General features: G+C 40.6%; 4 protein-coding genes, 2 long non-coding RNA genes and 1 pseudogene across 6 annotated transcripts; 5 read left to right on the plus strand and 2 right to left on the minus strand.

Annotated features, from left to right (window-relative positions):
- The first annotated feature begins 2,422 nt into the window (after nucleotides 1–2,422).
- On the plus strand, nucleotides 2,423–5,896 carry LOC149407662 (receptor like protein 27-like; annotated as a pseudogene).
- Nucleotides 5,897–8,723: 2,827 nt separating this feature from the next.
- On the plus strand, nucleotides 8,724–12,297 carry LOC149407663 (uncharacterized). The gene has a single exon (XM_089614779.1). It carries the CDS (start codon nucleotides 9,005–9,007, stop codon nucleotides 12,200–12,202), a length of 3,198 nt encoding a protein of 1,065 aa, XP_089470905.1. The 5' UTR covers nucleotides 8,724–9,004; the 3' UTR covers nucleotides 12,203–12,297.
- Nucleotides 12,298–12,848: 551 nt separating this feature from the next.
- Nucleotides 12,849–13,605, plus strand: LOC149407664 (uncharacterized). The gene is made up of 3 exons (XR_016296788.1): nucleotides 12,849–12,990; nucleotides 13,394–13,474; nucleotides 13,554–13,605. It is a non-coding gene; the product is annotated as an uncharacterized LOC149407664 (long non-coding RNA).
- Nucleotides 13,606–13,632: 27 nt separating this feature from the next.
- Nucleotides 13,633–14,698, plus strand: LOC149407665 (uncharacterized). Its single transcript, XM_089621347.1, has 4 exons — nucleotides 13,633–13,651; nucleotides 13,684–14,390; nucleotides 14,476–14,598; nucleotides 14,687–14,698. The coding sequence occupies exons 1-4, from the start codon at nucleotides 13,633–13,635 to the stop codon at nucleotides 14,696–14,698; spliced, it is 861 nt and encodes a 286-aa protein (XP_089477473.1).
- LOC149407666 (uncharacterized) lies at nucleotides 14,660–15,806 on the plus strand. The gene is made up of 4 exons (XM_089628924.1): nucleotides 14,660–14,863; nucleotides 14,949–15,044; nucleotides 15,123–15,278; nucleotides 15,375–15,806. The coding sequence occupies exons 1-3, from the start codon at nucleotides 14,795–14,797 to the stop codon at nucleotides 15,261–15,263; spliced, it is 306 nt and encodes a 101-aa protein (XP_089485050.1). The 5' UTR covers nucleotides 14,660–14,794; the 3' UTR covers nucleotides 15,264–15,278; nucleotides 15,375–15,806.
- Nucleotides 15,807–16,089: 283 nt separating this feature from the next.
- Nucleotides 16,090–17,995, minus strand: LOC149407667 (uncharacterized). The gene is made up of 4 exons (XM_089621360.1): nucleotides 17,548–17,995; nucleotides 16,669–17,450; nucleotides 16,619–16,621; nucleotides 16,090–16,503 (listed from the first exon to the last, which is right to left on the minus strand). Exons 1-4 carry the CDS (start codon nucleotides 17,978–17,980, stop codon nucleotides 16,090–16,092), a joined length of 1,632 nt encoding a protein of 543 aa, XP_089477486.1. The 5' UTR covers nucleotides 17,981–17,995.
- Nucleotides 17,996–18,028: 33 nt separating this feature from the next.
- On the minus strand, nucleotides 18,029–18,775 carry LOC149407668 (uncharacterized). The gene is made up of 3 exons (XR_016301605.1): nucleotides 18,655–18,775; nucleotides 18,500–18,558; nucleotides 18,029–18,168 (listed from the first exon to the last, which is right to left on the minus strand). It is a non-coding gene; the product is annotated as an uncharacterized LOC149407668 (long non-coding RNA).
- Between the last annotated feature and the right edge of the window lie 2,506 nt (nucleotides 18,776–21,281).

Here is a 21,281-nt window from a genome sequence, read left to right on the forward strand (position 1 = left end):
GGTAATTAGGCAAGTTCCTGAGGATATACCAGAGCGAAACAAATAACAATTGTCAGAAGAACGACTACCTTCCATGACACACTTATTAAGACTATCAAGAACACGGCATTGATCTTTAGTAAATTGCACAAGGAGATCATCATCGCATAGTTGGCTTATGCTGATGAGGTTGGCTTTGAGATTATCAACGAGGAGGACTTTGTGAAGAAGAGGCAGTCCTGGAACATCAAGTAATCCCATTCCAATAATTTTTCCTTTTACGCCGTCGCCAAAAGTAACATGTCGGCTGGTGCATGTCTCGATGTTCTTTAAGTAATCTCTTTGGCCAGTCATGTGTCGAGAGCATCCGCTATCGAAATACCAGTCTTCCTTTGTCATAGCGTTCAATGAGGTATAGGCAACTTGGCATCGAATAGATTCTTTTACTCTCCAAACTTGTTTGGCCATGGCTCGAGGCTTTGACTTTGAACGCCTACCCTTCTTCAGATCTTTGAGGAGCTTGTAACACCAGGGTTTAATATGACCCTTCTTCCCACAGTAGTTACATATCCAGACTTTCCGGCCAGTTCTGGAAGGTGTTGCAGAAGCTGTTGTAACATTTCGTGAGACTGATGCCTGATTCGGGAGATTTGTGCTCTTGACAAAAACAGTCTCAGAACTAGATGCTCCTCCTCTCTGATAGCCTAAGCCATGGTGATCTCCACTGGATTTACCTACACACAGGATTTCATCAAGTTTAGACGTTCCTGAGTTTAACATTCGAATATTCTTTTTCAACATGGTTATCTCAGTTTGAAACTTATCTTGTTGAATTTTCTGGGACTTCAGCTCTTCAGTCAAAGATGCATTGGAGGCGAGGAGTTCATCCTTCTCTTTTGTAACAATGGCTATCTTTTCATAGAGCTTTTGATTCAGATCATCAACCTCATTCCATTTGCAGTAGAGGACTCCATAGGCCTTAGTTACAGATTCCAGGGTTAATTCATCTTCATTTTCTTCGTATGTGTCATCATCGGAGTCACTGTTGGAGACAGTGTTTCTGACAGTTACTGGGACAGTCTTGCAGGACCTGGAGACTTCAGGGGCGATGAAGGCAAGAAAATTGCTTTTGTTGTCTTCTTCTTCTTCAGTGTCATCATCACTCCAGGTGCGGGTGTTGTATGTCTTGTTATTCTTTTTAAGAGTATTTGCGCATTCGGCTTGAATGTGACCGAAACCCTGACACTCTCGGCACTGAATTCCCTTGTTCTTCTGCTCTGAGGTTCCTTCACCAGCTCTAACTTTCTTCTGTGGATTGAATCCTCGACCGTTACGAAGAGTGTCTGAAACAGAGTCTGAACCACCTCCGCGAGTGTTGTTGTTTGTCCTTTTCATGTATTTAGAAAAGTTTTTTGCCAGAAGGGAGATAGTTCTAGCCAAATCTTCTTCTTCAGAACCACCGTTCTCATTTGGAAGGTCTGCTTTAAGGGCGATTCCCTTAGTCTTTGGCTCAGTATTCTGGTGTTCATCATTCATCTCAAAATTCATCTCAAAAGTTCTGAGAGAACCCATCAATTCTTCGAGTTTCATTGTGGAGATATCTTTAGCCTCTTCGATGGCAGTGACTTTGTAGATGAATCGCTTCGGAAGAGATCTAAGAACTTTCCTGACCAGTTTTTCCTCGGAAATTTTTTCACCAAGGGCAAAGAATTCATTAGATATGTCACAAATTCTAGAATTAAATTCAGTAATTGTTTCATCTTCCATCATTCTCAAGTTTTCGAATTTAGTGGTCAAAAGCTGAAGACGAGACATTCGTACCGTGTTAGTTCCTTCATAAGTGACTTGAAGGATATTCCAGGCGTCTTTTGCCACTTCACAGGTAGAAATAAGCTTGAACGTATTGGGGTCGACGGCAGCCATGATGGCATTGAGAGCTTTAGAGTTCCCATTAGCAAGTCTGTCTTCTTCCACAGACCAATCAACTTCAGGTTTCAACAGAGTTTTTCCAGCTTCATCGGTGGTGGTGGGGTGATTCCATCCTGTGAGGACGGCTCTCCAAGCCTTTTCGTCAAGTGCCTTCAAGAAAGCTTTCATCCGAGCTTTCCAATACGAGTAGTTTCCACCGTCGAGGAGAGGCGGACGCCCAACAGATGCACCTTCTCTCATGAAATCCATCTCTAAATAAACAGGTCAGTAACACTACGGATCACACTCAACAGGACTGAGTGACCCGCTCTGATACCAATTGAAATTACTGAACCTGCGCAACTGTTGCAAAAAGGGTTGTAACAGATAATGCAACAGTTACTGAAATTTAGAGACACACGAGATAAATGATATGAGTGCGGAATAATAAAGAGACACCAGAGTTGGTAACCCAGTTCGGCAAGTCGTGCCTACGTCTGGGGGGCCTTGGCCCGGTGGAAAGCAGTTTACTATGATGACGTGGTACAATAAAGATTTACACTTCACGACTCCCTCGCTAGCTACCCAACCTACGTCTATCCTCTTCAACGACAACTTAGGCTCCCCCTAAGTACGAGATCCCCTCGATTCCCACTGAAAATCTCTCCCGAGACTTCCTAAAGTGTTTCCCAACAAAGAACAAACGGAAAACCTAACCTCTTGCTCCTAATACAACCACCCGTATATAGGCAGCCAAGCAGAGGTAACAAAACACCTTAAGAGCTTGAACACAGGCCGTTCTAAGCTCAGCTAGACACTCAAATAATTCTCTCAAAAGGCGTGAGTATGGAAGGTGAGGCGATGACCTATTTATATGAGAAAACTAGGTCAACATAAATCTTGAAGTCGGATTGAGAGTCCCAGCCCATTATCTCATTAAGCCACGCTGGAATCCTTCTTCAAGTCGGAGTAGCAAAGCCCAAAAGTCAATGGGCCGAAACTGTTACACGGGACTGTTACAACACAAACTGCGACACTTGTGACCAAACATTGTAACAAGGCCCAACGCTATCCGATAATATATTCCACGATTCTATATTATTTTGCCAACATTAATTCGCCAATAAATGTTCCAACATCTTCGATCTGAAACATCTCAACAGCCTGGATTTGTCATTCAACAAGTTCAACTCAACGGTCCCGCCAAGGATCGGTAATCTCACGAACCTGACTCATCTGAACTTGTCGAATGCAGGATTCAGAGGGCAAATTCCGAGAGAGATGTCATTCTTGACCGGCTTGGTCTCTCTGGACATGTCTAATCCAGGCCTGTGGCAGCTTTCTTCGTTGAGACTAGAGAATCCGAATTTAAGAAAGCTAGTCGAGAATCTGTCCGAGCTCGAAGAGCTGTATCTCGACGGAGTGAATATATCGGCCCCTGGAAGCGAATGGGGTTGGGCCGTATCGAATTTCTTGCCTCGACTGCGAGTGTTGAGTCTTGCAAACTGCTTTCTTTCGGGTCCAATTGATTCTTCGCTCCGAGAGCTTCAGTTTCTGTCTACGATTCGCCTGCATAACAACAATTTGTCTTCTACAGTCCCGGGATTCTTTTCGAGCTTCTCAAACTTGACATCCTTGCGTCTCAGTTCTTGTGGGCTGTTTGGGCCTTTTCCCAGCAAGATCTTTCTACTAACGACTCTGCAAGAAATCGACATAGCAATAAATCCGCTCCTTGAAGGTTCTTTGCCGGATTTCAAGAGCCGTACTGCTCTTCAGAGACTGGTACTCCGTTCCACTAATTTCTCGGGGGGGTTGCCGTCGTGTATCGGAATCCTTGAGAATCTGTCCATCTTAGACCTATCAAATTGTCGATTCAGTGGAACGGTTCCTCGGACTACGGCGGAACTTACCCGACTTGTTTCCGTGGAGTTATCGGGCAACAACTTCAGCGGTCCGGTCCCATCTTTTGAGATGTCAAGGAACCTGACTGAAGTAGTCCTCTCCCATAACAGTTTCAGCGGTGCAATCACATCATCTCACTGGCAAAATCTCAAGAAGCTTGTTGCTGTTGACTTGCGTGATAATCTTTTCAGCGGAACTATCCCATCGTCTCTGTTTGATCTCCCATCACTGATAAGGCTTTATCTTTCAAACAACAAGTTTGAAGGTCAGCTTCCTGAGTTTCAGAATGCGATTTCATCGCCACTTGAAATTCTTGATTTGAGCAGCAACAACTTCAGTGGACACATTCCAAATTCAGTTTTCGGCCTCGAAAAGCTTCACATCCTCTCTCTCCTCCAACAACCTCACTGGTATGGTACAGCTAAATGGTATTGCAGGACTTCGCAATCTTACTTATCTTGACCTGTCATACAACAGCTTGTCAATCGATGGGGGTGATAATAGTTCTCGCTGGTCTTCCTTTCCCAAGCTCACCGCATTAAAACTCGCCTCTTGCAAACTGAAAAAATTTCCAAACCTGAAGAACCATCCAAAGCTAGTGAATTTAGACCTTTCAAACAATCAAATTCATGGGGAAGTGCCTAACTGGATTTGGGAAATCGGAAATGGAATTCTACTTTCTCTGAATATCTCATGCAATAGCCTGGTGAGCCTTCAAGAACCTTACGCTCTCCCTGTTTCTCTTCATCTCCTTGATCTACACAAAAACCAGATCCGTGGGAGTATCCCTACTCTACCAAGTTCTGCTAGCTACTTTGATTTTTCCAACAATAACTTCAGTTCTTCCATACCACCAAACACTTTCGAGAATTTTATCTTCGCAATCTTTCTCTCTCTTTCAAATAACAATTTGACAGGAGTTATACCTGAATCCATATGCAACGCGACCAGCCTTCAAGTTCTTGACTTTTCAAACAACAGGTTAAGTGGTGGGATTCCAGCTTGTATGCCTGCAATGATCAAAACTCTCCGGGTCCTTAACCTAGATAGGAATCACTTAACTGGCGTGATTCCAGATTCTTTTCCAGAAAGGTGTGGCTTAAAGACACTCCATCTCAACGGGAATTCAATAGAAGGGCAGGTTCCAAAGTCGCTTGTCAACTGCACAGAGTTAGAGGTCTTAAACCTTGGGAACAACAACATGTCCGACAAATTCCCATGTATGTTGAAGAACATATCCACCTTGAAGGTCCTTGTTTTACGGTCCAACAGATTCCATGGAGAAATTGGATGCTACGGATCAAACGAAACATGGAAGAAGCTCCAAATCATCGACTTAGCTCGAAACAATTTCGGTGGTAAAATTCCCACAAAGCTGGTGGCAAAATGGGAAGCAATGCACGTTGATGAGAATGGTTCCACTACAAAGAGCAATAACGTCCAGTTCGAGATCCTGAGGTACACAAATTTGTACTATCAGGATTCAGTAACCATAACCAGCAAAGGTCTTGAGCTTGAGTTTGTAAAGATCCTAACAGTCTTCACCTCCATTGACCTCTCATCCAACAATTTTGTGGGGGAAATACCAGAGCGAGTGGGTATTCTCAGTGCACTTTATGTGCTGAACCTGTCACATAACGCTCTCACAGGCCCAATACCGCCATCTATTGGAAACTTAAGCCAGCTCGAGTCCTTGGACCTCTCATCGAATAACCTGAGCGGATCGATTCCAAAATCTCTCGGAAGCCTCACTTTCCTCTCCTTCCTGAACCTCTCAATCAACTGTTTCGTGGGAGAAATCCCGTCTGGAAATCAAATGCAGACATTTTCAAACAACTCCTTCTCGGGCAACCCGGGGCTCTGCGGTTTTCCGCTGACGGCGAAATGCTCAAAGATAAAGAAGGTGTTACCGGAACCAATTCTGAAAGCAGATTCAAGCTCGGCGATCGACTGGAACATTATATCGGCTGAAATCGGATTATTTGTTGGGTTTGGGAGTGTTGTCTTTCCACTGGTATTTTGCCGGAGATTCAGGAGATGGTATTACCAAACAGCAGATGATATTGCTTTCTGGGCCTTCCCTCGATTATACCAAAGGTTCTTCTAGAAATATGTACGTCTTTCGTTGAAATCCATTTCATAGATTATATATTAAGACTGCTTCAAGTTGTTCTTATGGTGTAAAATATATGTACTCGGCTTTCGTTACTTTTCTTATTTTCTGCTTCATTTGCATATGATTGACAAAGCGCATACAGAGAAGTCCCCTCTGTAAATTTAACCTGATAACCCAAAAAAAAAAAAAAAAAAAAAAAAAAGAATTAAACATCAAAGAGGTTAAAAGAGTCCACAAAAGATACTTGCAGACCCAGAAGATGTTAAGCATTACTTCTCGCGGTGGTTCCCAAATTTCTAGAGTTCTATCCTGATAATCAAAATAAACGATTATATAATTTGCATACATGTAGATTTTTTTACAACAGCTAACTCTACATTTTTAAGCATTTTTTTCCTGGTAAAAGAGCAAAATGGTTAGAGATTATTCCGGTGACCTCCCAAAATCCAATAAGTCAAATCAATACGCGGGGCGGGCTAAATAATTAGTCCAAACAGCTCTAAAACTTTAAAATTATAGTTTAACTATTAACATATTTGGGAATAACATATTTGAAAAAGTAGTCAATTTGTTATAATAACATTTCAATATTCCAATAATACTCTTAAATGTTAATATTATTAACTGTTAAAGTAAATAATATTAATCGTAACAAAAAATATCTTTTTAATTAAATATCTTTTTTATTTTTCTTTTGTATTTACTTTTGTTATTTATTTAATGATCACATAAAATAGAGATTTATTAGTATCTAACATCTATTAATAGGGGAAGATTAAAATAGTAGTCAAAATATCAATTTATTTTAAAAGATAACCAACATTGATTAAAGTCTCAAAAGTACCCTTCTCTCCTACACCCAAACACTACACCCAAACACCACATCCACACCCAAACACCGTAGCACAATCTTCCTCTACGATCCACCGGATCTTCGTCGGAGACTCGCCAGCGCCGAAGAAGGAGCTCCGGACTCGATCGCCACTGCATCGTGTCCCTTCCGGAGAAGCTCGCACCGGTTCTCATTACCAGTGATTCCGAAGTTGATTTCGACGTGGTTGTCGCTCGTGTCGCCGAATTCGGAGTAAAATCGCGTGTCGAACTCGAAGACGGCGAAGGCGGGGCCGACGCACGCAGCGGCGGAAGTTCGATTTTAGATTCTAGGGTTTTTCGTTCGACAGTTAATCGGATTAACTGTCACAGTTAATCTGATTAACTGTCTGTCAGAGTTAATCTAATTAACTGTCACAGTTAATCTGATTAACTGTGACGAACTTCTTCCGAAAACGATTTCGAATATCGGCGAGTCTCGCGATTGCGCCGATCTGATTGTTCGAAGGTCGCAAGTTTAGTTTGCACATTAACTGTGATAGTTAATCAGATTTACTGTGAAGGTTAATTCGATTAACCGTGATGATCCTTCTCCGAAAACGATCTTGAACATTAGCGAGCATGCGGCTGCATCCAACCGTTTGAAGGTAGGGTTGAGATTTCTCCGTTTGAAATTTTGATGAGAACTCGGATTCTGTCGCCGGAGACGGCGGAGATGAAAGTTAATAAGATTTACTGTTGTTCTAATTACGGGTAATGAGATTTACTATTTTTCTTTTTACCGTTAATATTATTTACTCTGAAAGTTAATAATAACAACTCTTAAGGATATTATTGGAATGTTATTATAACAAATTGGCTACTTTCCTAATTGTGTTAATAGTTAGACTATAATTTTAAAATAAGGGGGCTATTTGGGTTAGATAACTAGCCCTCCCCATAAAATAAGGTTAGAGATCATTTTTGTTTGGTTGTAAAGTTAATTAAAAAAAACGAAAAAAAAATATTAGTTTGAAAAATCTGGAAATCGTTTGAAGATTTATTGACATTTTGTCTTTTTATTGACAATATTAGCTCGGTGTAGAAAAGATTGTTGTTTCGAACAACTCAATCCCCTTAACACTTAGATTCAGCTCGGCAATTCAAGTCACTTTTTTTTTTTGTATTTGAGCGAAAGAAAAAAAAAAAAAATCCATCAATGGGCTTGGACCTCGGCAAAACAATGGTTGCGCTTCTACCACCAGTAATTATTGTTATTATTAAAGAGTCAATTTAGACCAATAGTCTAATAATCAATCATCTTTTAAAAAAGTAATTAAATTTTCATTTATTTAAAAAATAGTTCACCAATCTACAGTAAATTAAAATTTACATTTAATTTACTGCGAATTTGTTGGAATATTTTTTTAATAAATAAAATTTGAGCTATAATCTTAAAATGAGCGAAGGGTTAGTTGCAACAAATTTCTCAAAATACAGATTAATAATCGTATTATTTTTTACAACGATGGCCCATGAATGTATCATTTAGTTCTAGTTTGGTTTCTGAATGCTTTTCATGCTCATCCCACATAGCCCGTCCAAGACTTCGTTCATTTGAAGAAAAAAATGAGCATTTCCAAACTTTCCACGGAATACAATAACAAGTAACATCCCCATCAAATATTAATAGGGATTAGGCCAACCAATTTTGACTACCATCGCAAATAGGCAAGATAGAGAATTGTGTGAAGAGAAAAATCAATACACTAGTTTTACATGTCTATCATATTCTCATATAGTGTAGAGGATAATTAAGGAGGTACGTAGGTAGGACCGTCGGGGAGCTATTTACATTTTTCTTGACCATTGTAGACGCGTCAACGTACATGCATAAACCCAAGTCTTTCTGCGAATTTTAACCTCATGTGATACCTGATCAGTGAAATGTAGAATTTTATACAAAGAACAGAATTTAAAGCAGTTTGATATAACTTATAATGGCATAAAACTTCTGAACAAAACAACCCACCATACTTCATCAGTTGATCATATTTCCAAGAAGAAAAAAACCATGTTTCAGAGCTTTGATGCCCTCATTTTCCAAGCATATAGTTCTTTCAGGGTAATGAATATATCCACAGACAACCATAGATTACTTTGACGGCTCTTACTTGTTGACCAAAACATAGACAACCCAATCAAAGACCACGTATCAAATTTCTTCCATACAGACCGAAAAAAAAAAACACCAGAAAAAAAAAAATTCCTGAGCTTTGTGACCCTCCAATGTCCAGGCTATCTAGTTCTCTCAGCATCAGCGTATTTCAAATGAGAACTCATCTTCTTTTCTTCTTCGTACCTCTTTTCTCGATATTGCTTGGCTGCGGTACAAGCTGCGTGTCCAGTCAATGCCTCGCCGATCAGAGGGATTTGCTGATCAAACTGAAGAGCAGCCTCACAGTTGATGACACATCAGCAAAGAAGCTCACCCGGTGGGGCCCGGGTTCGGAGTGTTGCCTCTGGGAAGGCGTGACCTGCGACACGGCGGGGCGTGTGGTCGGACTCAACCTAAGCGGAGAGTCGATCTCCGGCGGGATTGACAACTCGAGTCTCTTCGATCTGGAACATCTCAACAGACTGGATTTGTCATTCAACAAGTTCAACTCAACGGTACCGCCAAGGATCGGTAATCTCACGAACCTGACTCATCTGAACTTGTCGAATGCAGGTTTCGGAAAGCAGATTCCGAGAGAGATGTCGCTCTTGACCAGCTTGGTCTCTCTAGACATGTCTAATCCAGGCCTCTGGAAAATTTCTCCGTTGAGACTAGAGAATCCGAATTTAAGAAAGCTAGTCGAGAATCTGTCCAAGCTCGAAGAGCTGTATCTTGACGGAGTGAATATATCGACCCCTGGAAGAGAATGGGGTTGGGCCGTATCGAATTCGTTGCCTCGACTGCGAGTGTTGAGTCTTGCAAACTGCTTTCTTTCGGGTCCAATTGATTCTTCACTCCAAGAGCTTCAGTTTCTGTCTACGATTCACCTGCATAACAACAATTTGTCTTCTACAGTCCCGGGATTCTTTTCGAGCTTCTCAAACTTGACATCCTTGCGTCTCAGTTCTTGTGGGCTGTTTGGGCCTTTTCCCAGCAAGATCTTTCTACTATCCACTCTGCAAGAAATCGACATAGCAATGAATCCGCTCCTTGAAGGTTCTTTGCCGGATTTCAAGAGCCATACTGCTCTTCAGGGACTGGTACTCCATTCCACTAATTTCTCGGGGGGGTTGCCGTCGTCTATCGGAATCCTTGAGAATTTGTCCATCTTAGACCTATCAAATTGTCGATTCAGTGGAACGGTTCCTCAGACTACGGCGGAACTTACCCGACTTGTTTCCGTGGAGTTATCGGGCAACAACTTCAGCGGTCCAATCCCATCTTTTGAGATGTCAAGGAACCTGACTGAAGTAGTCCTCTCTTATAACAGTTTCAGCGGTGCAATCACATCATCTCACTGGCAAAATCACAAGAGGCTTGTTGTTCTTGACTTGCGTAATAATCAACTCAGCGGAACTATCCCATCTTCTCTGTTTGAACTCCCATCATTGGAACAAATCCAGTTTTCCAACAACCAGTTTGATGGTCAGCTTCCCGAGTTTCAGAATGCAAGTTTGTCGCCACTGGAAACCCTCGATTTGAGCAGCAACAACATCAGGGGACACATTCCAAAGTCAGTTTTCGGCCTCCAAAAGCTAAACATCCTCTCACTCTCCTCCAACAATCTCACTGGTATGGTACAGCTAAATGGTATTGCAGGACTTCGCAATCTTACTTATCTTGACCTGTCATACAACAGCTTGTCAATCGATGGGGGTGATAATAGTTCTCGCTGGTCTTCCTTTCCCAAGCTCACCACATTAAAACTCGCCTCTTGCAAACTGAAAAAATTTCCAAACCTGAAGAACCATCCAAAGCTAGTGAATTTAGACCTTTCAAACAATCAAATTCATGGGGAAGTGCCTAACTGGATTTGGGAAATCGGAAATAGATGTCTATTTTCTCTGAATATCTCATGCAATAGCCTGGTGAGCCTTCAAGAACCTTACGCTCTCCCTGATTCTCTTCATCTCCTTGATCTACACAAAAATCAGATCCATGGGAGTATCCCTACTCTACCAAGTCCTGCTAGCTACATCGATTTTTCCAACAATAACTTCAGTTCTTCCATACCACCAAACACTTTCGAGAATTTTATCTTTGCAATCTTTCTCTCTCTTTCAAATAACAATTTGACAGGAGTTATACCTGAATCCATATGCAACGCGAGCAGCCTTCAAGTTCTTGATTTTTCAAACAACAGGTTAAGTGGTGGGATTCCAGCTTGTATGCCTGCAATGATCAAAACTCTCCGGGTACTTAACCTACAAAGGAATCACTTAACTGGCGTGATTCCAGATTCTTTTCCAGAAAGGTGTGGCTTAAAGACACTCCATCTCAACGGGAATTCAATAGAAGGGCAGGTTCCAAAGTCGCTTGTCAACTGCACAAAGTTAGAGGTCTTAAACCTTGGGAACAACAACATGTCCGACAAATTCCCATGTATGTTGACGAACATATCCACCTTGAAGGTCCTTGTTTTACGGTCCAACAGATTCCATGGAGAAATTGGATGCTACGGATCAAACGAAACATGGAAGAAGCTCCAAATCATCGACTTAGCTCGTAACAATTTCGGTGGAAAAATTCCCACAAAGCTGGTGGCAAAATGGGAAGCAATGCACGTTGATGATGATGGTTCCACTACAAAGAGCAATCACGTCCAGTTCGTGATCCTGAGGTACACAAATTTGTACTATCAGGATTCAGTAACCATAACCAGCAAAGGTCTTGAGCTTGAGTTTGTAAAGATCCTAACAGTCTTCACCTCCATTGACTTCTCATCCAACAATTTTGTGGGGGAAATACCAGAGCAAGTGGGTATTCTCAGTGCACTTTATGCGCTGAACCTGTCACATAACGCTCTCACAGGTCAAATACCGCCATCTATTGGAAACTTAAGCCAGCTCGAGTCCTTGGACCTCTCATCGAATAACCTGAGCGGATCTATTCCAACATCGCTCGGAAGCCTCACTTTCCTCGAGTTCTTGAACGTGTCGCTCAACCACTTGGTGGGCCAAATCCCGTCTGGAAATCAAATGCAGACATTTTCAAAGGAGTCCTTCTTGGGCAACCCGGGGCTGTGCGGTTTCCCATTAACGAAGAACTGCTCAAAGACAAAGAAGGTGTTACCGGAACCAATTCTGAAAGCAGATTCAAGCTCGGCGACCGACTGGAACATTATATCGGCCGAAATCGGATTATTTGTTGGGTTTGGGAGTGTTGTCTTTCCACTGGTATTTTGCCGGAGATTCAGGAGATGGTATTACCAAACAGCAGATGATATTGCTTTCTGGGCCTTCCCTCGATTATACCAAAGGTTCTTCTAGAAATATGTACGTCTTTCGTTGAAATCAATTTCATAGATTATATATTAAGACTGCTTCGAGTTGTTTTTATGGTGTAAAATATATGTACTCGGTCGGCTTTCGTTACTTTTCTTATTTTCTGCTTCATTTGCATATGATTGACAAAGCGCATACAGAGAAGTCCCCTCTGTAAATTTAACCTGATAACCCAAAAAAAAAAAAAAAGAGTTAAACATCGAAGAGGTTAAAAGAGTCCACAAAAGATACTTGCAGACCCAGAAGATGTTAAGCATTACTTCTCGCGGTGGTTCCCAAATTTCTAGAGTTCTATCCTCATAATCAAAATAAACGATTATATAATGGGTCAAGCGGCTATATAGCCCGATAGAACTTAACATTTTGCAAAATAGCCACAGTTTGCCAAGTCTAAGCAAACTAGCCCAAGTTTTTTAAAAGCCCAAATATGCCCCTCGGCCCAATTATTGAATTCTCTCGATTCTTTTCCTAATTCTCTCGTTCTGTCTGGCGATTTTGAACGATATTCCCCGACTCTGTCTCTCTAGCTCTCGACAAAACCCTAGAAATCACCAGCGTCGCCGTCGTAGCGAATTCTCTCGACGAAACCCTAGAAATGACCAGCGTCGCTGTCGTCAGTCTTTCTCTCGCACGTCTGCCTTCGCTGCTCTCGATTAGTTCGCGAATCCTGACACCTGTGTGTGCGACGGCCGAGGAAGAAGAGACGTCGCCGTGAGCCGCCTATAATCTTCAATCCATCTCCGGTCTTCAATATTCACCAAACCAAATTAGCTGTAAGTAAATTTCGTTCGTTTTAGTTTTGTAACCCTAGATTAATATTAAAGGATGCTGGATTAAACTTGGATGATTAATCGTGGCCTTAAGCTTGTGTGAGTTTGAAGGTGTTGATTGCGGTTTTTGTAACCCTAGATTAATATTAAAGGCTGGATTAAACTTGGATGATTAATCGTGGCCTTAAGCTTGTGTGAGTTTGAAGGTGTTGATTGCGGTTTTTGTAACCCTAGATTAATATTAAAGTAGGCTGGATTAAACTTGGATGATTAATCGTGGCCTTAAGCTTGTGTGATTTTTGTAGGTGTTGATTGTATGATTTCTTGCTAGAGATCAAGAACAAATCCTATTAAAGTAACCTGGATTTAGCATGGATTAATATTTTCTTTGGCAACGTTGAAGCAGATAATGAGGCAAACAAGGCAATCAACGGCAAGAAATGAAGAAGCGAGAGCTGCATTGACAAGCCAAGAAGAGGCTACAGAAGTAAGTAATTGTTTGAATCTTTAATAAATAAAATTTTAATCCAGGCTAGTCTAATTTTAATCTGGTCTCTTTTGTGCAGTCGCGCGACCTGAGCGATTTCGTGATTGCGAGAGAAGCATGGAATAGCCAAGCCAAAATAAATACACACACACGACTCGATGGGATTAAAGGAATCCTGTCAAAGCTGAGTGACGAAGAGATCAACTCAGTGAAAAATGGGGTCTTCGGTCACTTGCTAGAGATCGAAAACAGCGCATTTTCGGGGAAGATTGTGCACCAGCTGCTCCTGCGGCAATGCCATGCTGCAAAAACAAATGAGCTGGCATTCAACTTCAACGGACAGATTGCAAAGTTTGGTATAAGGGAGTTCGCAATCTGTTCTGGGCTGCTCTGCAAACACAACGATGATACAGATGACATAGAGGCTACACCACAAGTAACAATCGTCGAGAAGTTCTTCAACAACAAGACTGCATCCGTAAACAACCTTCTGACGGTGTTCAATTCTTCGTTGATGGCAACAAGTGAAGAGAAGGTCAAGCTCGCAAATCTGTGTATTCTGTACACACAGATTTTGCCTTGCCAACATTCAGTGAGTTGCGACCCAAAATACTTGGAGCTTGCCGACTATCCCGACAGATTTGCGAAATATCCATGGGGGTTAGAGAGTTTCAAAAAACTCCTCGAGACGATGAAGAAGCATCGAACATTGAAGACGGGAAAGCTCCAAGCATACGATGCTGGTGGTTTTGTTCATGCCCTAGTAGTATGGGCTTATGAAACAATTCCACTGCTGTTGGAGAAGGGATTCGCAACAAAGTTGCGAACAATAAAGTTGCCCCGAATTTTACGGTGGAACTTCAACCTCACGCCCAGCTTCTTCAACCTGTCAGAGGAGGTTTTCGACAACCCAGCGGTACGTTTTCATGTTTTGTTGTTAGAAAATGTGTTTTAAACTGGGATTATATTTAATCTATGGTGGATTATATTGTTAAATGTAGCTATCGCTGATCGAAATCGAGTGCACAAGGGCTGAATTGAATACGGAGTACATGGAGCCATTTCAAACCACGATGCAGCCAGCACCCGAAAGACAACAACAGGAGAGTTGCGATGAGGACTCGGTGCGTACACCACAACAACAAGCACCGTCAACACCGTCAACACTAATGCCTTCAGTGCGTGAAGATGTCATACTCACTGCTATGAAAGCAATGGAGATGAGATTGGAGAAGAGATTGGACAGACTCGACACCAAACTCAATGCACTCCATCAAATGGTACTAAAGATAAAAGACAAAAGTATGGCGGAATCATCAAATGCCGGCATCGCCCCACATCTCTGACTTCGACGATATGAACTACATTGTAAACGACATACAAACTACTGTAAGTAATACTTAAGTTTGTTTATTTGGTATAAATTTCAAATTATGCCTAATAAAGAATGTTAACTAGAACACTAATGTTTCAGTTGAACACCGAAAGGGCTGAAGAGATTCCAACCGACCCACCAACAATGAAGGACACCGAAAGGGTTGCAATCGACCCAGCGACATCAACTATACAGGTTTGAAAACTCGACAAATATTTTTTAGTGTTTGGAACCTGGATTATTAATAGTGAACCCTGGATTAATTTGTTTCAGCTCAACACCGAGATGCCTGAACAGATTCCAATCGACCCGGCAACGGTGAAGGAGAACGAAAGGGCTGACACTGCGGTGGCGGAACATGTTTCAACCTGGGGCGAGGATGGCATAGGTCAAATGGTTACACTCCAAAAATGAAATTTGAAGATGAGGGTAATTGTTCATTAATCCTGGATTAATTCTTAGGAAGGCAGGATTAAAAAATATTCAGTCACTGAAAAGAGGATTATTTTGATGTAATTGTTGCAGGTTTTTAAAAAAGCTGCAAGGCGAGAAGCTCCAATCGTCCGCCGGTCACCGCGGAAACGCGAGCAACACAAGGCTGCTGTTATGTGTCTGCCTTATACAACGGAGTTTGGATCCGCGGACCCCGATGTGCAAAAACAAAAAAGGCAAAAAGAAGGCTGCTTTGAAGAAGAATGAAGAAAAGCCCGAGAAGCCGGCCGTGGAGACGACGACAGAGCAGCCCGAGAAGCCGGCCGTTGAGACAACAACAGATCAGCCCGAGAAGCCGGCCGTGGAGACGACAACGGAGCAGCCTGTGGAGACGCCTACCCCCGAGGACATGCCAAGCTTCAACCTTAACCTTACTCAATCTATGATAAAAAAAATGAAGAAACATGTAATAGGATTAGTCAGTTAATTTCTTTTGAAGTTTAATCCAGAATCGTTAGAGTAATATTTGGGTTATTTTCAGTTCTCTATCATTGTTTGTATCATGGCATTGAAGGTTGGATTAGTCAGTTAATTTCATTGTTAAGTATAAATCCAGGCAGGATTAAAATTAATCCTACCTTAAACTCATGAAATTATGAACAAAATTAATCATGTCAATCTATTCCAAATATTCTGAATCAAACTACAATGTCAAAATTGAAAATGAACAATACCAAAGTAAACATAATTGCAAAAAAATTCAAAAAACCAAAAACCAAAAGAATACACAAATGAAATGAAATGAACCCTAGATCTTCGCACAAGTTCTAGTGTTGTGTCCGGCTTCACCGCATGAACCACAATGCACATGTTTGAATTCATTCGAAGAACGAATCCTTTTCTTCCGAGGCCTTCCAGGAAGAGTCTTGAGCTTAGGCGGTTTGATAACGGTTGTATCACCCACACGAACCAATGAGGCTTGATTCTCGTTTACAGGATAGACGCATCTGGAGTAAGTCGCCATCAACGTCTCCTTGGTGTAATATGAAGACACATAGTTCATCGGGTCGAGCTTTCTCATCCAAAGAGCGGCCACAGCATGTCCGCAAGGAATCTCTTCCAATTGCCAAAACAAGCACGAACAACTTATGTTCAGGATATCTACAGTAACAGATCGTTGCCCATCAACCACCTCGAATAGCGTCAAATGAACTTCATTGACCTAATTCAAGATAAATATGGCATTGTCAGTAAGATTAATCCAGGATGGATTAAAATTAATCCTACATTAAACACATGAAAATATGAATTAAACTACGATGTGAAACAGTTTTAACAGCCTAAACATTCATAAACACTAAAAAAACATACATAAAGAAACACATACCTTCATAGACCGAGCTTCATCTTCCTTCTCCAATATGAGCTTATACGCCCAAGAAGTCAACCGAGACTTCATCGATTCAAAAGACAACATACGTCTATAAAACCATTGCTGTAGTTTTTTCCTAAAAGCCAAGACTAGGAAAGCTACCGGCCAGCTCCGATTTTCTCGTAGAACAGCGTTCATGCACTCCGAGATGTTAGTTGTCATGACTTGATATCTTTTCCCCGGGAATTTGGAACGAGCCCACAATTCCGGATTAGCTTCAATCAAATAATCCTTGATTCCCGACTGCTTGTCACTAAGTTTGTCGAAAAAATACTCGTACTCGTCGTGCGTGTATGCCTTGGCAGCCTTGAGAAAAAGTGGCCAAAGTTTACGACGGCGAAACTTCGTCAGCAAGTTACCCCATAAATGTTGAATGCAAACGTCGTAATTCGCATACGGGAAGACTTCCAATGCTCCCTTGGGGATCGACGTCTTCCGATCCGATATCACAACCAAGTTCGCGCGATCGCCGAACGCGTTCTTGATATGTTCGAAGAACCAACGCCATGTAGCATCACTCTCCGTATCAACAAGTCCAAACGCTAATGGAAGGATATGGTTATCACCGTCCATCGCAGCCGCTAGCAATAACGTCCCTGCAAATTTCCCTTTCAAAAATGTTCCATCGACGGAGATCACGGGGCGAGTATGCTTCCAAGCTTCAATTGAAGCCCCGATCGCAATAAAGAAGTTCCTAAATTCTCCGGAAGGTTCGATCTCAAAAGTATAATAAGTTCCTAATTCAAGAAAAATATGACACTGTCAGTCAGATTAACTTTAATCTAGCCTGGATTACAATTAATGACAGAAACCAAAAGAGGAAAAGAACACTACCTTGATTCTTTTCTGCTATCATCTCAGCAACAACCGGAAGAAGTGAGTACGAGGTTGCATGCGAACCTAAAACTTCTTTCAACGCGAGATCCCGACCTTTCCACGCAGTAAAATAAGATATGTTGACTTTGTAATGCGTCCGCATATGATCCACAACATCGTTAGGAACCATATGGCCTGCACGACCATTGTAGAACTCTCTCTTCACACACTCGCTAATAAGTGACGCCGATGCTTGCCGATGCTTTGCTGAAACTACTTCGACAACGCACGTGTGTTCTTTTTGGTACTTTCTAATCACCCATACACCCGAGTCCCCACACACGGACGCACTCAACTTCCAATCGCAAGGTTGTTTGTTGCAAACTATGAAATACCTGCTTTTGCTAGACCGGGAAACTTTGAACTCAAAGTTGTTCTTGATTGATATCATCTTCAAAGAATTCACCAATAGAGTCTTTTCAAGAAAAATACTACCCTCCTTCACATCAAAATTAGACGGCATGTTGTTCAATTCCAGGTTGTCAACAAGATCAACCTCATCCAAATCTGAAACAGCTTGCAAATCATCATCGGAAAGGCCAACGTCGTCAACACATGCGAGAGCTTCGAACAAATCAACTACACAATGAAAAGGTAGATTAACATTAAGAAAACCTTGATTAGTGTTAACGAAATCAAGGAATCCAGGATCATAAACAATATGAACAAAATTAACAAACCAGTCAGAATGAAAGCATTACGAACAGAAGATTAAAAATAGTGAAGGCAGGATTAAATTTAATCCGAGCGAACTATAAAGACAACATGTAAGCTTATGAAGACGGGATTAAATTTAATCGAGGCAGGATTAAATTTAATGAAAACCTGGAAATCCAATTCATGAACGCAGAATACAAAAAAAAAAAAACAAAAACAACTTGAAAAAATTCAATCTAAGAACGAAACTGACCTGTTTTAGCAAAATCTGGTAGAAAAATAGAACTCGTCACCAATGCCATTGAAAAACTCCTGATTAACAGATTGAATACAACAAAAAAATATAAAAATCCACAACAATATAGAAGATAAAAAAAATACAGAGAAAAGGCATGAACGCAAACTGACCTGCTGGATTAATGAAATTCGCCGTCGAAAATCGTTGATGAATTCGCCGACGACTGAGAATCAACGCAAACTCGGAGAAGGAACGCTAAAATCAGATTAATTCGCCGACAACGAGAAAGGATCGCTGAAACTGAAAGAACGATTATGACGAAATGAAAAGAAGATTGAGTTCGAAATGATGAAGTCGCGGGTCGAAATGAAGATTTGATTGAGATCTGGAAGAGAGGAAAGAGTTTGAGCGAAAATTTGAAGGAAAAAATTGGAGTGAATTGGTTTGAGCGAAATTAGAATGAAAAAGAGACGAAAATTTGAAACCGAAGCTTATATATCAAAACTATAAAGGGTGTAATGGTATTTGTACTCTCAATTGGCTATTTTGCCTAACCTAATGAAACTATGGCTATTTTGCAAAAGCCATAGTTTGAATTGGCTAGTTCATGCCATTTTTTCTTATATAATTTGCATACATGTAGATTTTTTTTACAACAGCTAACTCATCATTTTTAAGCATTTTTTTCCTGGTAAAAGAGCAAAATGGTTAGAGATTATTCCGGTGACCTCCCAAAATCCAATAAGTCAAATCAATACGCGGGGCGGACTAAATAATTAGTCCAAACAGCTCTAAAACTTTAAAATTATAGTTTAAGAATAACATATTTGAAAAAGTAGTCAATTTGTTATAATAACATTTCAATATTCCAATAATACTCTTAAATGTTAATATTTTTAACTGTCAAAGTAAATAATATTAATCGTAACAAGAAAATATCTTTTAAATTAAATATCATTTTTATTTTTCTTTTGTATTTACTTTTGTTATTTATTTAATGATCACATAAAATAGAGATTTATTAGTATCTAACATCTATTAATAGAGGAAGATTAAAATAGTAGTCAAAATATCAATTTATTTTAAAAGATAACCAACATTGATTAAAGTCTCAAAAGTACCCTTCTCTCCTACACCCAAACACCACATCCACACCCAAACACCGTAGCACAATCTTCCTCTGCGATCCACCGGATCTTTGTCGGAGACTCGCCGTTGCCGGCACCGAAGAAGGAGCTCCGGACTCGATCGCCACTGCATCGTGTCCCTTCCGGAGAAGCTCGCACCGGTTCTCCTTACCAGTGATTCCGAAGTTGATTCCGACGTGGTTGTCGCTCGTGTCGCCGAATTCGGAGTAAAATCGTGTGTCGAACTCGAAGACGGCGAAGGCGGGGCCGACGTACGCAGCGGTGGAGGTTCGATTTTAGATTCTAGGGTTTTTCGTTCGACAGTTAATCGGATTAACTGTCACAGTTAATCTGATTAACTGTCTGTCAGAGTTAATCTGATTAACTGTCAGAGTTAATCTGATTAACTATGACGAACTTCTTCCGAAAACGATTTCGAATATCGGCGAGTCTCGTGATTGCGCCGATCTGATTGTCCGAAGGTTGCAAGTTTAGTTATGCACATTAACTGTGATAGTTAATCAGATTTATTGTGAAGGTTAATTCGATTAACCGTGATGATCCTTCTCCGAAAACGATCTTGAACATTAGCGAGTCATACGGCTGCATCCAACCGTTTGAAGGTAGGGTTGAGATTTCGCCGTTTGAAATTTTGATGAGAACTCGGATTCTGGTGCCGGAGACGGCGGAGATGAAACTTAATAAGACTTATTGTTGTTCTTGTTACCAGTTAATAAGATTTACTGTTGTTCTAATTACGGGTAATGAGATTTACTATTTTTCTTTTTACCGTTAATATTATTTACTCTGAAAGTTAATAATAACAACTCTTAAGGATATTATTGGAATATTGGAATGTTATTATAACAAATTGGCTACTTTCCTAATTGTGTTAATAGTTAGACTATAATTTTAAAATAGGGGGCTATTTGGGTTAGATAACTAGCACGCCCCATAAAATAAGGTTAGAGATCTTTTTTGTTTGGTTGTAAAGTTAATTAAAAAAAACGAAAAAAAAATAAAATATTAGTTTGAAAAATCTGGAAATCGTTTGAAGATTTATGGACATTTTGTCTTTTTATTGACATGAATGTCTTTAATTTTCAAACGGTTTTGGAAAATTCTTTCAAGATTTATTGATATCGTTGTCAATACATTTTCTTGACGTCAATAAATCTTCGAAGAATTTGGTATGTTGAATATTTATTGACATCCAAAAAATTTATTGACATCTAGGCCATTAAATGTTCAAAGAATAATATAGAATCGTTTGAAGATTTATTGACATTCATGTCAATAAAAATACAAAATGTCCATAAATCTTCAAACAATTTTCAAAGTTTTAAACCATTTTTTTCTTCAGATTTTGCCAAAAAAAAAAAATCGTTCTTTTTTATTACTTCACAACCAAATGAAAGTGATCTCTAACCTTACTTTTGTGACTATTAAGTAAATAAAAAAGTAAATATCAAAGAAAAATAAAAGCTTGTCTTTGGAGAACAAAGCTGAGATTGTCGCGATTCACAACACTCACCGAAAAATCCAACGCTTCGAAGACTGTCACAATTTAGTCAAGTCAACAACAACGAGCTTCTCCGAGCACATCTCGCAGCTCTGCCAACAACAACGAGTTTCTCCGATTCCACTGCGTAGGTCTCTCTTGCTCTCTC

Source organism: Urtica dioica, chromosome 1 (assembly GCF_054948205.1).
Source record: "Urtica dioica subsp. dioica isolate 48M chromosome 1, U.dioica_male_clone48M_v1_H2, whole genome shotgun sequence".
NCBI classification, from domain to species: domain Eukaryota; kingdom Viridiplantae; phylum Streptophyta; class Magnoliopsida; order Rosales; family Urticaceae; genus Urtica; species Urtica dioica.

Bases quoted from the DNA above. Each gene is read 5' to 3' on its own strand.
- LOC149407663 (XM_089614779.1), top strand. From the start codon at position 9,005: ATGTCCAGGCTATCTAGTTCTCTCAGCATCAGCGTATTTCAAATGAGA.
- LOC149407665 (XM_089621347.1), top strand. The intron at 14,391-14,475 runs GTACGTTTTCAT...TGTTAAATGTAG, and splicing joins AGGTTTTCGACAACCCAGCG to CTATCGCTGATCGAAATCGA.
- LOC149407666 (XM_089628924.1), top strand. From the start codon at position 14,795: ATGCCGGCATCGCCCCACATCTCTGACTTCGACGATATGAACTACATT. The intron at 14,864-14,948 runs GTAAGTAATACT...CTAATGTTTCAG, and splicing joins TAAACGACATACAAACTACT to TTGAACACCGAAAGGGCTGA. The intron at 15,045-15,122 runs GTTTGAAAACTC...AATTTGTTTCAG, and splicing joins CAGCGACATCAACTATACAG to CTCAACACCGAGATGCCTGA.
- LOC149407667 (XM_089621360.1), bottom strand. From the start codon at position 17,980: ATGATATCAATCAAGAACAACTTTGAGTTCAAAGTTTCCCGGTCTAGC. The intron at 17,451-17,547 runs GTAGTGTTCTTT...TTCTTGAATTAG, and splicing joins GATAGCAGAAAAGAATCAAG to GAACTTATTATACTTTTGAG.